At 60.7% G+C, this 14,018-nt stretch overlaps 2 protein-coding genes across 14 annotated transcripts in view; one reads left to right on the top strand and one right to left on the bottom strand.

Annotated features, from left to right (window-relative positions):
- GRIN1 (glutamate ionotropic receptor NMDA type subunit 1) overlaps nt 1-7,192 on the top strand; it is a 53,183-nt gene extending 45,991 nt beyond the window's left edge. For 5 of the 13 annotated variants that reach the window (XM_068164232.1, XM_068164227.1, XM_068164228.1 and 2 more), the window contains one exon: nt 5,616-7,192. In XM_068164232.1, coding sequence (XP_068020333.1) covers nt 5,616-5,684 — 69 coding nt within the window. In that variant the 3' untranslated portion in view covers nt 5,685-7,192. Of the gene's footprint in view, nt 1-2,073; nt 3,176-5,615 lie in introns of those variants that run through there. The other 8 variants (XM_068164224.1, XM_068164220.1, XM_068164225.1 and 5 more) reach the window with 4 other exon arrangements.
- A 2,072-nt stretch (nt 7,193-9,264) lies between these two features.
- LRRC26 (leucine rich repeat containing 26) lies at nt 9,265-12,597 on the bottom strand. The gene is made up of 2 exons (XM_068164178.1): nt 11,848-12,597; nt 9,265-10,959 (listed from the first exon to the last, which is right to left on the bottom strand). Exons 1-2 carry the CDS (start codon nt 12,389-12,391, stop codon nt 10,682-10,684), a joined length of 822 nt encoding a protein of 273 aa, XP_068020279.1. The 5' UTR covers nt 12,392-12,597; the 3' UTR covers nt 9,265-10,681.
- Nucleotides 12,598-14,018: the final 1,421 nt, after the last annotated feature.

Genomic DNA, 14,018 nt, shown 5'->3' with positions numbered 1-14,018 from the left:
GTCTGCTCGTGCTGGAGCTTCAGACACCCCCGCGTCAGGTCGGGCTGTTGGTCTGTCGGACTGAGCCGGTGTCCCTCTGCATGTTGCCGTCTGTTGTATGACACTCTGCACTGTGGCTACTCTGTTGTCTCGTGTGGCAGCGGCCGCTGCGTTTTGCCGCCCGACCTCCCGGCGCCGCGGGCTCGCCGAAATAGCCTCCCCCGGGGGCCACCGGCTGCTTTCTGCCCCGGGTTGCTGGGAGCAGGCTCCCCGCCGAGGCTGCCTAAGGCACGGCGGGGACGGGGGGCCGGTGGCAGCGTGAGGACGTGCGGCACCCCCGTGCTGGGATGCCTCAGCCCCGGCCGCCGGCTCGGGGCGCCTCGGGCGGCAGCTTGCGATACCGCAGGGGTCTCGGGGCCACGGCGCTGCGTGCGAAGGGGAAGCGACTGCCTTTGGCACCAATGCAGGCTCCAGACAGAGAAGCTCCTGCAGCACCCCGGGACACTGCCCCGGGGACAGCTGAGCCCTCGGCAGGGCTCGGCTGCCACCATCTCACACAAAGTGCTCCTTTTGCTGTCACCTCGAAGCCTGGAGGGTATGGGGGGAACACCCACACTCTGGCCCTGTGCCCCATGGGGCATCCCTGTCATCTCCTGCACTGCCTTCATGCTCCCTGGGTGGCACCTTGTGCCAGTGATGTTCCCATGTCTAGGGTACCTCCTCCTCACTGCTGCAACCCCCAAGCAGCTTTGCAGGAAGGTTGCAGGTTGTGTCTTTGTGGCCTGAGCCTCAAATAGAGAGACAGTGATGGGGTGGGTGGTGCAGGGGGTAGAAAGTGGGAAGAGTGAGGAGAAGGAGGGACATGTGGGGTGCAAAGAAAAATGGGAGAAAAAAAACCAGAAAGATCTGGTGGGGAAACCCTCAGCATGTCCTGAGCAGACCACCAAATTCTGTTGTGTTTGAACCACTCCACAGTTAGGAAAGCAAAGGATCCTGTCCTGGAAGAGGACCATCACAGTGCAGAGGGCTCGGGGGGGAGAGGGGCAGCCTCACAGTGGGCATGTCAGGTGAGAAGAACCCAGGAACAATAGGGCAGCTGCTAGCTCCCACATTGCTCCATCTTCAGCGAAGCATTCTGGCCCAGGCTTTCTCCATGGTGTGACATCCACCCTACACCACACCATTCCACACCACTCAGTCTCAGGGTAGGAGCACCCCAGAGCCCTGAGCCAACCAGATCCAGGAGTCACCTGCACCAGAAATCACCTGGGCAAGTGGTGGAGCCCTGCTCTCCCCTTCCCTCACCTGCTAGGGACCAGCATAACATAAGGCTCTCCATGCTTGGGGTGCCAGCCATGCTCTTCTTGGCAACTGAGTTGTGGAGGAAGATGTCCCCACTCATCCCAGAAGATGACCCCTGCCTTGAGGGCAGCTGCACCTGTGAGGCAGCTATGGGCAATGATGCCCCACTGCCTAGAAGCCTGTCACAGACTTCTGCCTACCATGGGGCAACACGGCCAGGGTCTCAGGACACGTTCCTCAGGGAACAGGTTAGGTGGGTCAAGAGCAGGGTAGCGATGCCAGCATCCAGGCCACTGCAGCCCAGGTGGAGCTAGCAGGTCCGAGGTGCAGCTGTTGCAGGAGGCCCGTGGTGGAGCAAGCTTTGTGGTGATGTTGGGCAGAGCTGCTGGCTGCTCCGCGGGCGAGCGGCCAGCGGGAAGGTGCTGCCTCCAGCTCCTGTCACCGCCTGCCGTTGGGTGCCCTCCGCTTCCATGCAGCAGCCCTGGCTCAGAGACCCCAGCGCCCTCCCGCTGTGGAAGGCCCCATAAGTACGTAGCATGCTGGGACACGTTGCCTGGGGGCCTTGTAAAGATGAGCAAGCAGCGAGGAGCTTCTGTTTCTTGGTGCTCAGCAGAGCCGCGGGCCCACACCAGGTCTCAGACGGGCAAGGCTTGAGAGCCCATGGGGCTGGAAGGCCAGGCTGACCCCAGCCCCATGGGCTGTCCCCGCTAGCCAGCGAAAGACGCAAACCTGGTGGCCTTGCTTCTTTCCTTTGCGTTGTCGAGAGTTTTAAAAATGGATTCTGCTCTGCAGCCCTGCAGAATGGTCCCTCAGGAGTGCCAGAGAGACAGGCTGGCACCATGGAGCCAAGACAGCCCTGGGAAGCTACCGCCCCACTCTGAACGTCCTAGCGCCCACCATCACCCGAGCTGCACAGCCTCTCCGCGGCACATCATCCCCACCGCCCCAGGAGGAGATGCATGTGTTCCCCATAGGCAGCTCCTGCAACTCGAGTAGCCCTGGCAGCGCTGGCGCACTCCATCCATCGCAGCCACCCACGCTCCTGCAACCCCACAGAAGCCATGTGAGACGCACAAACCACACAGACACCCTCCGAGCGGCACACTCCCTACAGACACGTCACCAGGTGCACAGGTCCCTTAGCGCCCCCCCAGCGCAGAGCCGCTCCGCCAGCCCCGCGGGCGTCCTCCCCTGGCACGGCGCCGCCACGGCACCGCCGAGCCGGGGCCGCCGCTGGCCCTGCAGCCCTGGGGATGGTGCCAGAGCTGGTGGAGAAGCGAGGGGGGGTTCGTGGAAAAGGTCACCTTTTGAGCGAAGGATCAGCAGCCCCAAAGCCAAACGCTTCTTGGCTGACCAGCAGCCTAGTTTTGGGCCGTAAAGAAGCAAAAAGTAGGTCAAAGACAACCGATTTTCTTTCTTTTTGTTTCTTGTTTTTACTTTCATTTTTTCTCTTTAAATTATTCTTCTTCTTTTGAAACCAAGCTGAGCTTTTCTACAGCAAGATTGCATTTAGCTGGAACCCTAATTTTTAACTGAAAGAAAACACCCCACAACTATCTCTATCTCTCTAAAGGAAACCTTCCCCCCCCATCAAAATCCTTCCAGAACAATCTTCCACCAGCCAGGAGCTTCCATCTGAGCCCAGATTAGGTCAAAGTCATAATTTTTTTGTTTAAAACTATCTTTATTTTTTGTTCTTTTTAAAGACACATTGAGTTCTTGTCTCTTCTTTTCCTCCTGACTTGCCATTGAAAGGTGTGTTGTTTTTTTCGGTGCCTTCACCTCACTTCCATCCCTCCAACATGTTTGAGCCTCTCCTGCAGTTGGTTATCGATCCATTTCTTTGCCTTCAGGGTGTTTGGTTTTGGGGGGGGGATGATTGCACCACCCCCTTGTCAACTCTTTGCCCTGAGTTCCTGAGATGTGCTTCTAGCATTAGTCCTCCTTCCACATCATTTTATTTTTTGAGATGACAATTTTCTTGCTTTGTTGTGGTTTTCTTTAGTGTTTTTTTATGCCTTTTATTTCCTTTTCCTTTTTTTTTTCCCCCCTTTTCCTTTTTTTTTCCCTTTTCCCTTCCCCTTTTTATTTTCTCAACGGTTATCCTTTTATTTTTTTCCCCTCTTCAAATTTTTTTATGATTAAAAAAAAAACAAAAAAATTGCATGCATGAACTCTACACAAACAAACAAAACAAAAACAAAAACTCCCGAGCAAAACAACAAAGTGAATGAGAATGTGAACCCTGTGATATCTGTGATTGGAGGAGATATTGCTTTCAGATCGATAAAAGAAAAAGAAAAACCACACCAAAAAAAAACAACAAAAAAAAACCAAAGCCATGCTCTTGTATTTTAATTTTTTTTTCCTGGCCAGATCTCCTCATTTCTCTTGGTTGGTTTGAATCGTTTCCCACCCCCTGGAGCTGTGCAGAGAGGCCAGAACGCCCCAGCCTGCCCTGCTAGACACACCACCCCGCGCCCCCGCCGCCTCACCTCACCCCCTCACCCCCCAGCCCTGCTCGCCGCGGCAGCAGCAGCAGCACGTACACCTGCACCCAGCCACCCCACACATCGCTTTCCCCCACCGCTTGCATCAGGCAGGAGATGTTCGCCAACGTCCTTCCCTCTGCCCCTTCCTGTCTCCGCTTCCCTCCTTCCCCCTGCCCCAGAGCCACACTGCCTCTCCCCTTTCCCATTCGCCTCTCCTCCCTGCGGGAGCCGAGCCCCCGTCCCGCCAGCGCACGCCTCCCCCCACCCCCCACCCCCCCCCCCCAGTGTTGCTATGGAAAGGGAAGATTGCCTTCAGCCGGCATCCCAGATTTGCAGGAGGAGGGGGCGGCTGCACCCGCTGTGGGGACAGGGAGGTTTTTTGGTGGGCTGATGGATCAGCCCCAAAAAGCTCCCCCCACAGGGCGGCAGAGCGGCGTCGGAAGCGCCTCGGCCATGCACGAGGGCGACGGCAGAGGCGTCGGCAGAGCAAGGCCACGGCAGGGAAGCTCCCAGAGGCTCCATGTTCGTTGAAGTTGGTCCCTGAAATCAGAGGATGAGCCCAGGAGAGGCCCCCCCGGGTGTCAGCGCGCTCCCAGCACGTGTCCCAGAGAGATGGGAGCAGGCTGGCTCCCACCCCTGCCCCAGCAACTCCCCACCAAGGGGTCCTGCTGAAGCACAAAACCAGGCAGAGCAGGGCAGCCATGAGGGCCCCACGTGACGCTTGGGGGGACCCCAGACCTCCCCGTGGTGGGAGGTGGGGTGCAGGGCCACGCAGGGTAGCCACAGTGCCAGAGCTGCCAGCGGCACCGCGGGGGCAGCCTCGGTGACCACTGACCAACACGCGGCGGGCAACATCCTGCCCCCGAGGAGCCCCCTGGGAGCCCAGCAGAAGGGCAGCCCTCCCGGGTAGCGTGGTGCAAGGACTGGGCAGATGGCGCTGCAGAGGGTCCGTGCTGCGGCACATGAGACCCACTGAGCCCCTTCCCTGTCCTGGCACCAATTTAGGTCCCCAGACAGCAGCGCAGGGTGCTCTGTGCCACCGGCTCCCGCAGCAGGGCTGGACAGGGCTTCCAGCTCAGGGTTTGGAGTCAGGAGAGTGGAACTGGGAGAGGAAGGGAGTGTGGAAAGAGGAAGGGAGAAAATAACTGCCCAGTTGCAAATCTCTGCCTGGGCAGGAAGGTCTTTTTTTTACCTCTTGCCCACTGAAGGTTGTTTCTGCTCTTCCCATGTGCTTGCTGGGGAGGCTGTAGCCGGGAAGTGTCTCCCAGGGAGTGTTTGCCAAGCCCCCACATCTACATGGAGCACAGAGCCCCAGGCCCAGGCCACATCCCCAGCGCAAGGCTCTACTTTCACGTCAGCAATCAGTGCCACGGTTTGTCGCAAGTCCCCACGCACACACGTCCCTCACCCGCACGAAGGACACAGTCACAGCACAGGCACTCCAGCAAGGAGGTGAAACGCCCTGGCCTCGAAGCACAGCTTGATCTGGCACCAGAGAGCTGCCAAAAGCCAGCCAGACCCTCCAAACACAGGTTCAGCTGTGGGCTATGTCTCATAGTGGTCCCTGGGCAGCGAGGGGCTCGCTCAGCAGGAGCTGTGCCACGCTCCTGGGCCTCCTCCCTGCCCAGCTCCAGGGTGCTTGGAGAGTGTCTGCAGCGACCTCTGCACAAGCTTTGGATTGGAGGGGGAAGGGGACCACCCCCCGTGGTGGGTGTGGGGCCGGTGCATCACCCCCAAGAGATACCCTGCAGGGACCCCTGGGCTGTGAGCAGAGGCGGGGGGACGAGAGCCAGAGCTGCCTAACTCTTCTTCCTCCTCTGTCTGTGTCTTTGTGTGTTGCAGCAGTACCACCCCACCGACATCACCGGCCAGCTCAACCTCTCCGACCCCTCCGTCAGCACTGTGGTGTGACCTTCTCCCCCAGCGCCATCAGTCCTTGCCCAAGACAGCAGGAGGGCACAGCCAGGGCTGCCGCTCCGGGGGACGCTGATGGGTTCTTCTGGGTGAGACGGGAGGAACGCATCCTTCATCCGTACACGGTGACTCCATTGTATATCTCCCTCCCTCCGCAGGCCCTGCTGCCCTGCTCCTGCCCCAGAGCGCGCAGCAGACCCAGGGCACGGTTTGGACTTCGCTGCACAGAGAGCGCTGCTGCAGACCCAGCGTCGCCACCCACTGGCTGCGTGCAAGGGGGAAGGACTCCGAACGGCACATGGGGCCTGCTCTCCCACCCCCCCCCCGCGGGGAAGAGCCGGTGCCAGAACACAAAGGTGTGCTTCACTTTGCAGGCTCCAGGCTCCCCAGCACAGGGCCCCTCAGACGAGCTCCACGTCTCTCCCCACCGCGGAGGGCTCCAGGGTGATCTGCTCCGGTGGCCCCAGGCAGCTGGAGCAGCCGCAGCGGTTGGGCAGGCTGGGCACGCGTGGAAGGTGTGTGCTCTGCTCCTCGCAGGGGCTGAACCCCTCCTCTTCCTCCCTCCCATCGGCCTGTGGCTACGACATGGCCTGTTCCCAGCCCTGCAGCTCGCACCCCCGTGCTACACCTGGTACTCTGGAGTTCCTCACATGCCATCAGCCAAGATCCTGGTTCCCCTCCTCTCCGGCACAACAGATGTCCCAAGGACCTGGCCGTGGCCAGCATGTAGCTCTCACACTGTGCCTCTCCTGGCCTGGAATATCTCTGGATGTTTGCATTGACCTTTAGCCAAGCTCCACACTGCCTCAGCACCAGCAATGCAAGGAGAGATGCTGCTGGCAGGTCGTGGCTTGCTGTGTGCTGCAGTGTCCACAGCAGGCACTGCCAGCTTCCCTGCCACACTCACCTGCAGCTCAAGCTTGCCAGCAGCTCCCACAGCGGCCCTGAAGCCCCAGCTCATGTGGCTGCACCTGCCTGAGCCTGGAGACGTGGAAACCAGCCCTCAGATCAGGAGAAGCAAACCAAAGGAGACAAGCTGATGCCCTTCCTCCCCACACCTTCCTCTCCTCAAGTGTGTGTGCCCATGTGCCAGGACCCCCAAGCACCTTCCCTGTGGGCACCATGAGCGGGCACAGAGAACACCAGTGCTGGGGAAGCATCTGGCACCAGCCAGGCTGGTGGTGAGCAGCGAGAGCACGTGCATGGGCAGCACCACCTCCCAACTGCGAAGGCAGAAAACCCACCTGCAGCATGGCACCGAGCCCCAGGGCGTGAGCTGCCCTCTCCTTGCCCCAGCCCAGCCCAAGGGCAGCCTCTGCAGCAGGACTTCCAGCCAGCAGCTGAGGTCTGTGAGCATCATCCCCCTGATGCTCCATCAGTGGCTCCATCAAGTTCATCTGGATCCAGCTGAGGACCTGGACCCATCCTCCTCTCCACGTCAGTGTCACATTAGTGCCGAGGTGTTGAAAGAGCTCAGTAAAGTCTCGACTGGATCATGAAGTGCTTCCCTCCACTGCCGTCTGCCTCTTTCCCTCTCTGCCTCCTGGCAAAGCTGGCAGGGAGCCCTGGGCTGAATCACAGCCTCACCCAGCACTGCTGCGAGGTTTGCCAGCAGGAAATGGTGGAGGGACTGGGAGGGATGGAGAACACAGTGGGGAGAAAGGCCAGGAGCAAGGGGAAGGTCCTGTGGGGAGGGACATCACCATTCCAGGAGGCCAGGATGGGGACAGTCTGAAGAGCAGTGCAGGGAGACAAGCCTGGCACAGCAGGGCTAGAACAGCCTCCAGAGCCAGTGCAGGGAGATAAGCCTGGCACAGCAGGGCTGGAACAGCCTCCAGAGCCAGTGCAGGGAGACAAACCTGGCACAGCAGGGCTGGAACAGCCTCCAGAGCCAGTGCAGGGAGATAAGCCTGGCACAGCAGGGCTGGAACAGCCTCCAGAGCCAGTGCAGGGAGACAAACCTGGCACAGCAGGGCTGGGAACAGCCTCCAGAGCCAGTGCACAGCAGGGCTGGGAACAGCCTCCAGAGCCAGTGCAGGGAGACAAACCTGGCACAGCAGGGCTGGAACAGCCTCCAGAGCCAGTGCAGGGAGACAAACCTGGCACAGCAGGGCTGGGCACAGCAGGGCTGGGAACAGCCTCCAGAGCCAGTGCAGGGAGACAAACCTGGCACAGCAGGGCTGGGAACAGCCTCCAGAGCCAGTGCAGGGAGACAAGCCTGGCACAGCAGGGCTGGAACAGCCTCCAGTGCCAGTGCAGGGAGACAAACCTGGCACAGCAGGGCTGGAACAGCCTCCAGAGGCAGTGCAGGGAGACAAACCTGGCACAGCAGGGCTGTAACAGCCTCCAGAGCCAGTGCAGGGAGATAAGCCTGGCACAGCAGTGCTGGGAACAGCCTCCAGAGCCAGTGCAGGGAGACAAACCTGGCACAGCAGGGCTGGAACAGCCTCCAGAGCCAGTGCAGGGAGACAAACCTGGCACAGCAGGGCTGGGAACAGCCTCCAGAGGCAGTACAGGGAGACAAACCTGGCACAGCAGGGCTGGAACAGCCTCCAGAGGCAGTGCAGGGAGACAAACCTGGCACAGCAGGGCTGGGAACAGCCTCCAGAGCCAGTGCAGGGAGACAAACCTGGCACAGCAGGGCTGGGAACAGCCTCCAGAGGCAGTGCAGGGAGACAAACCTGGCACAGCAGGGCTGGGAACAGCCTCCAGAGGCAGTGCAGGGAGACAAGCCTGGCACAGCAGGGCTGGGAACAGCCTCCAGAGCCAGTGCAGGGAGACAAGCCTGGCACAGCAGGGCTGGAACAGCCTCCACAGCCAGTTCAGGGAGACAAGCCTGGCACAGCAGGGCTGGGAACAGCCTCCAGAACCAGTGCAGGGAGACAAGCCTGGCACAGCAGAGCTGGGAACAGCCTGAAATGGTCCAAATGGCAGCACCATGGCACCTGGCTCTGGGGAAAACTGTCCCCTGCCACTGCTGAGCTCCCCAGCTCCTGGGGTCCAGCTGGGATACTGCCACTGGGGCTGTCCCTTAGGCACAGAGGACAGAACGCTGGGAGGGAGGCATCTGGGGAATTCCCTGCACATCAGGCCAGCTGTGGGGAGGTGCCCTTAGGGATTTGCAGAGCAGGGAGGCAGAGCTGCCCTGGGCTGAAGGGAAGCAGCATTGCTCATTAGCTGCATGCTCCCCATGAGATGAGACCACCAGCACAACCTCCATGGGGGGTGGGGTCACAGCCTCAGGACAGCCTGGGAGGAGGAGCAGGGCTTAGGTGGCTCTGCAGGATGCCATGCAAGGTCCTAACGCCTCAGGGTCTTCCTGGGATGGTGTGAGTGCTGCCAGCAGAAGGGGTCTGGGAGAGCTGGGATTGCTCCTGGGAAAGGTGCTGTGCAGGGGGCTTACCCCAGCAAAGGTCCTGCAGCCATCCTGGGTGCATCACTGGAGGAGCTGCTGCTTTCACCAGCTCCACACAGCCCTTGGTGGGGAGAGGCAGCACAGGAAGAGCTGGGCTGGGGGGAAGCCAGCAGTGTGGCACCACTGAAAGCACAAATGGGAGCAAGCCACAGCCACAGTGACATTTGGTTTATTCTCTGCATGATTTATTTAACCCTTGCCAAGAGCTTGCCACTGCCACGGCCCTGCCTTGTCCCACAGCTCCTGCATGGGCAGGAGATTGTGTGAGCAGAGGGAGGCTGGAGGCCACAATCATCTCATTGCCTTGCACAGGGTAAGGACTCAAGCCAGAAAGGGCTGCTGCTCCTCCTTGAGCAACGCTTTTGTCACCCCAGCTTGTGCTCTCCTCAGCTCCAGCTCCTTCCAGGCCACCTCTCACCAACATTTCCATGCAGTGTTGGGCAGAAGCATTTCTGCAGGGCAGGGCAGGAGGTGGCAGGGCAGGGAGATGCAGGGGCAGCCCCAGCCCCTTTCTGTGGGCAGTGGGAGCTGAGGCAGCAGCAAGGGCTGCAGGCTCTGTGCTGTGAACCCAGACAGGCTTTGTGGTCCCTGCTCCCATCACTGAGCCAACCCTTGGCCTTGGCCTAGGGAAAAAAGCTACTGGAGGAGAAACCCCTGTGCACCTCTTCCCCCATCCTTTGGCATCCCCTCTGCCAAACCACATCAGTGGAAGCTCAAGGCTTTGTCTCTTTTCAGCCCTCACCCTGAACCTCAGCCTCACCACAGGTTATGGCTGTTGGCTGAGGCTTCTCAGCACCAGTAGCTCTGTCTCAAGGACAAAAACCCTCCCAAAAGAAATATTGCACACAGGGAGGGCTCTGGGGCTTTCTGAAAGTCCCCTGGAGGATCTGGAGTGCCCCAGCAGCACCCAGAGATCTTCAGGTGCACCAAAAGGCACACAGAGAGCTCTGGGGTGCTCTGAAAGGCAATGCCTGTCAGATAGCATTCGATGCATGACAGCCAAGGGGTCCTGAGGGCATGGAAAGGCACCTCAGGGCTGCTGGGGACACTGAGTGACAGCTGGGGAGTGCTGGAGGCACCAAAAGTCCCAAGGAGGGCTTTGGGGCACACTGAAAGGCACACAGGGGCTCCTGGGCTGACCAAAGGCACATGGAGTTCCTGGGGTGCACTGAAAGGCAGCCAGAGGAACATGGTGCATCCTGAGATACAGACAGGGCTCCTGGGGTGCACCTGAAGGCACAGGAAGGTACAGGATGCATCCCAAAATGCACTGAGGCCCCTGAGCAGCAGAAAGGGCAGGACAGGGTAGGCGGGAGGAGGATCACCTGGTCCCTCCCAGGAAGGGGATGTGCAGGTCCGAGGGTGGCCTCAGGGAAGGTCCCAAAGCACTGAGAGCAGCTGGCAGACCGTGGCTCTGCTGAGCTGAAGGCTGCTCCCCCTGGCAGCAGGGCAGAGGGAGCTTGGCATCATCTCAGGGGACTGGGGGGAGGAGGAAAAGTGATTTCCAGGAGCAGAGGATCCTCTCACTAGTGCACAGGGCAGTGTTTACAGCAGTGAGGATCAGGGAGCTGGGGAAGGGCTAAAGCTTTGTCGCCTTGCCTTTGTGTCCCCTCCTGCAGTGGGGGCTCCTGCAGTGGGGGGGGTCCCTGCACAGGTTGTGGTAGGCCACGGTGATGGAGCCCATGAAGATGCAGAAGAAGATGCTGACCATGAAGGAGAAGGGTCCAATGGCCAAGAAGATGACGTACTGCTGGGTGGACAGTGAGGTCTGGCACTGCTTGAAGGACTCATTCCCAAAGGCCATGATGGGATATTGGTTCAGATGCTCTGGGAATCTGCAGAGGACTGAATTCTTCTCTGGAAGAGAAAAGCAGTGCTGAAGGGCAGCTGGGACAAGGCCAAGGACAGAGGGGATGGCAGACCCCTAGGGGACAGACAGCACCAGGGCCCAGGCTGACCAAGACTGAGGAGCAGTGAGGGTTCAGGGCTCATCCACATCCTGTGCTCCAGGAGGGGGGTGGGATGGAGATGTGGGCACAGTGCTGGAAAATAGGTTTAGGGCAGGACAGTAGATGGGGCAGGCCTGGCTGCCAGGGCACAGGTGTGGGGAGCAGTGAGCAGCCAGCATGGAGATGCCACAGAAGGTCCCATCCAGCACAAGTGCCAGGTGTGTACCCAAGCTGGGGGCAAGCAGGAATGGGTGGCAGTGGAGGGAGAGACCTTGGTGGCAGAGCTGTCTCCCACTGAGGACTGAGGGGGGAAAAATGCAGGATAAGGCACTGGGGAGGGGGCTGGAGGCACTGGGGAGGGGGCTGAAGGCACTGAGTCCTGCCTGAGTCAGCAGCAGTGCCCCCCTGGCACGTGGACAGGCGTCCTTCAGGTGGTTGGTGCCCAGCACACCTTGCCCTTGACGTGGCAGGGCTGGTGCCACTGCTGGGGGAAGTGTTGGGTACCTGTCACTGGGACATTGCCCAGCCCTCCTCTCCAGGAGGTAGCCAAGGACTAAGGATCAAAGGCAGTCACCGGATTCCAGACCCAGGGATGCATCCATCCAGGCAGCCACTGGAGCTGCCATGGCCTGAGGATGGGATCTGGGGGACTTTGCTGTACCCCAATAGGCACCAACCACACAAGACCATGGGCAGCTGGCAGCCAGGGTGCTGGGTCCTGCCCCAGCCCCAGTGGGATCAGCAGGCAGTGTGGAGTGGGTGGGGGACCTGGGAACAGGGTGGTCTGGGCACTCACCTTGCACTTTTTCCCTGTTGTGGCTGAGCCAGAGCCAGAGGGGCAGGATGCTGCAGCTGCACACCCAGGGGTTGTCCTGCAGGAGGAGGGCTTGGAGCCGGGGCAGGTTCTCCAGCACCCCGGGCTCCAGCTCCCTCAGCCTGTTGCTGCCCAGGTTGAGCACGGTCAGGCTGGAGAGGGGCAGGAAGGTCTCTGGGGTCAGCATGGTTAGGAAGTTGTTGCTGAGATCCAGCTCCTGCAGCGCCCTGAGCCCCACCAGCGCCTGGCTGTGGATCATCTCCAGGCGGTTGTGGGGCAGGCTGAGCAGCAGCAGCTCCGGCAGAGGAGGGAAGGAGTGTGGCCCCAGCAGCACGATGAAGTTGTAGCCAAGCCACAGGCTGCTGGTGTTGGTCGACAGGCTCCTTGGCACCTCGTGGAGGCCCTGCCCGCTGCAGTCCACCTCCCCCAGGGAGCAGCGGCAGGCGGCAGGGCAGCCCGGTGAGGGCGGCGGGCACAGGAGCAGCAGGCAGGCCAGCACCGTGCCGGGGACCCTCCAGCAGCCCATGGCTGCCCACGAAGGTGGCGAGGTCTCCCCCGCCTCTGGTGCCAGGACTCCTTCCCGGGCAGGATCCCCGGTGCCCGTGCCCTTGCCCAGCCGCCCGTCCCCGCCCGTCCCCCGCGGCGCGCCCGGCGGCGCTGAGCGGAGGTGCTGGGCAGTGCCCGGCTGCAAGGGGAGCGGATGGATGTCCTGGCTCCTTCTGCCAGCCCGGAGCCGGCTGCACTCCTGGCCCTGCTTTGTCCCGGGGTGGAGCTGCCCTTTTTTCAGCAAATATTTTTGCAGTGATTCCTGCCCTGGCAAGGTGCGAGCCGTGCCCTCGGCCCTCCCCCTGCCAGGCACCGCTCCAGCCAGGTAAGCAGCCAGCTCTGCCTGGCCCGGCATTAACTGCTTGTGTGCCCTGCAGGCTGGAGAGCAGGGGGAAAGCCAGAAAAGAGCAAACCTGGCCCCAGCTCTTGGCCTCCATCCTCCCCACCGGCACTGCCCCAGGCGTGCTGCCTCAGCAGCCCTGTGCTAAGGGGGGGTGGGGGGTGGGGGGGTTATGGACCCGGGACCCTCCTGGCTGGCTGGGGTGGAACAAAGCTTAAACCACACCACAAGGAGGTCCAACTTTATCTTCTGTGCTGTCCCTCCATGCCTGGAGGTCCTCAGTGGGGAGCTCTGCTGGGAGCCATGGGCCACCCTGCTGAGCCAAGCCCTTGGCCAGGCTCTCTTGGGCCCTGACAGGAGACCACAAGCCCTGCTCAGATGAGGAGGGTTGGGGTGGGAGTCCTGTGGGCCACCCTTCTCCTCCCCACCGGTACTGCACCTCTCTGTGCACCCTGGGGGACACCCAGGAGCCTCCACATAAGAAGGTGTGGGAAAGGTGAACTTGCTGGGCTGCAGCTGCCCCAAACCTGTTTGCCCTCACCCCGATATGGCAGTGCCAGTTTGAGAGGGCTCAAAGTCTGCCTCCACCCTGTTTATCCCTGCCCTGGTTTCAAAGCTGCCTGAACCCCCACAGCAGAAGGCTGCAGAGGAGAGGTGGCACCTCCCAGTACCCACCATGCCTGGCAGAGCTCAGCAGGCACCAAGAGACCAGAGGACAAGGCTGGCAGCACCTCACCCCTGCTGGAGCAGGGACACAGAGCACCCCCTGGCAGCTCCTCTCCCATTTTGGGGGCCAGTGGTCCTAGCCCCAGAGAACTCCTGCACCTCTTTGCCCCACAGCCAAAGGGCTGAAGGGCAGCAGGGCACTGTGTGCCCCCACCCAGGGCCAGGCTGCTGCCAGATGCAGGGTAGGAGCAGGCAGTTTATTAATAGCTTGCAGAGGAGCTTTGGTTTGTTTGTCCTGCAGCAAACTCACTTTGTGCATTAATCCCCATCTGGAAATAATTCAGAGGAATCCTCCAGCCCAGCCCAGCCCCAAAGCAGGGCACAAACCCACAGCCACGTCGAGCTGCAGAACCAGCTCATCCTGCCAGCAGCTCCAGGCCATATGGGGACCTTTGAGAGAGCCCTGTCCCCAGATGCTCTTCCTCCCCAGGGCTGCACTGCCCGGGGCCTGTGGCCACCCAGAGGAGGTGAGAGGTGCAAGCTGTGCTGCAAAGCCCCCAGCCGATCCTTCAAAGCAAGGCCACTTCCAGCTTTTCTGCTC

The sequence above is a fragment of the Melanerpes formicivorus genome, unplaced genomic scaffold (genome assembly GCF_026170545.1).
Source record: "Melanerpes formicivorus ecotype bairdi unplaced genomic scaffold, bMelFor1.0.p_v2 SCAF_77, whole genome shotgun sequence".
NCBI classification, from domain to species: Eukaryota; Metazoa; Chordata; class Aves; order Piciformes; family Picidae; genus Melanerpes; species Melanerpes formicivorus.
The sequence above is the reverse complement of the archived record's forward strand: the minus strand, read 5'-3'. Positions and strand labels throughout refer to the sequence as shown.

What these genes read in the sequence shown, in the direction of transcription:
- LRRC26 (XM_068164178.1), bottom strand. Translation starts at nt 12,391, where the DNA reads ATGGGCTGCTGGAGGGTCCCCGGCACGGTGCTGGCCTGCCTGCTGCTC. An exon ending in CAACAGGGAAAAAGTGCAAG is followed by an intron (nt 10,960 to 11,847) that starts GTGAGTGCCCAG and finishes TTTCTCTTCCAG; the next exon opens with AGAAGAATTCAGTCCTCTGC.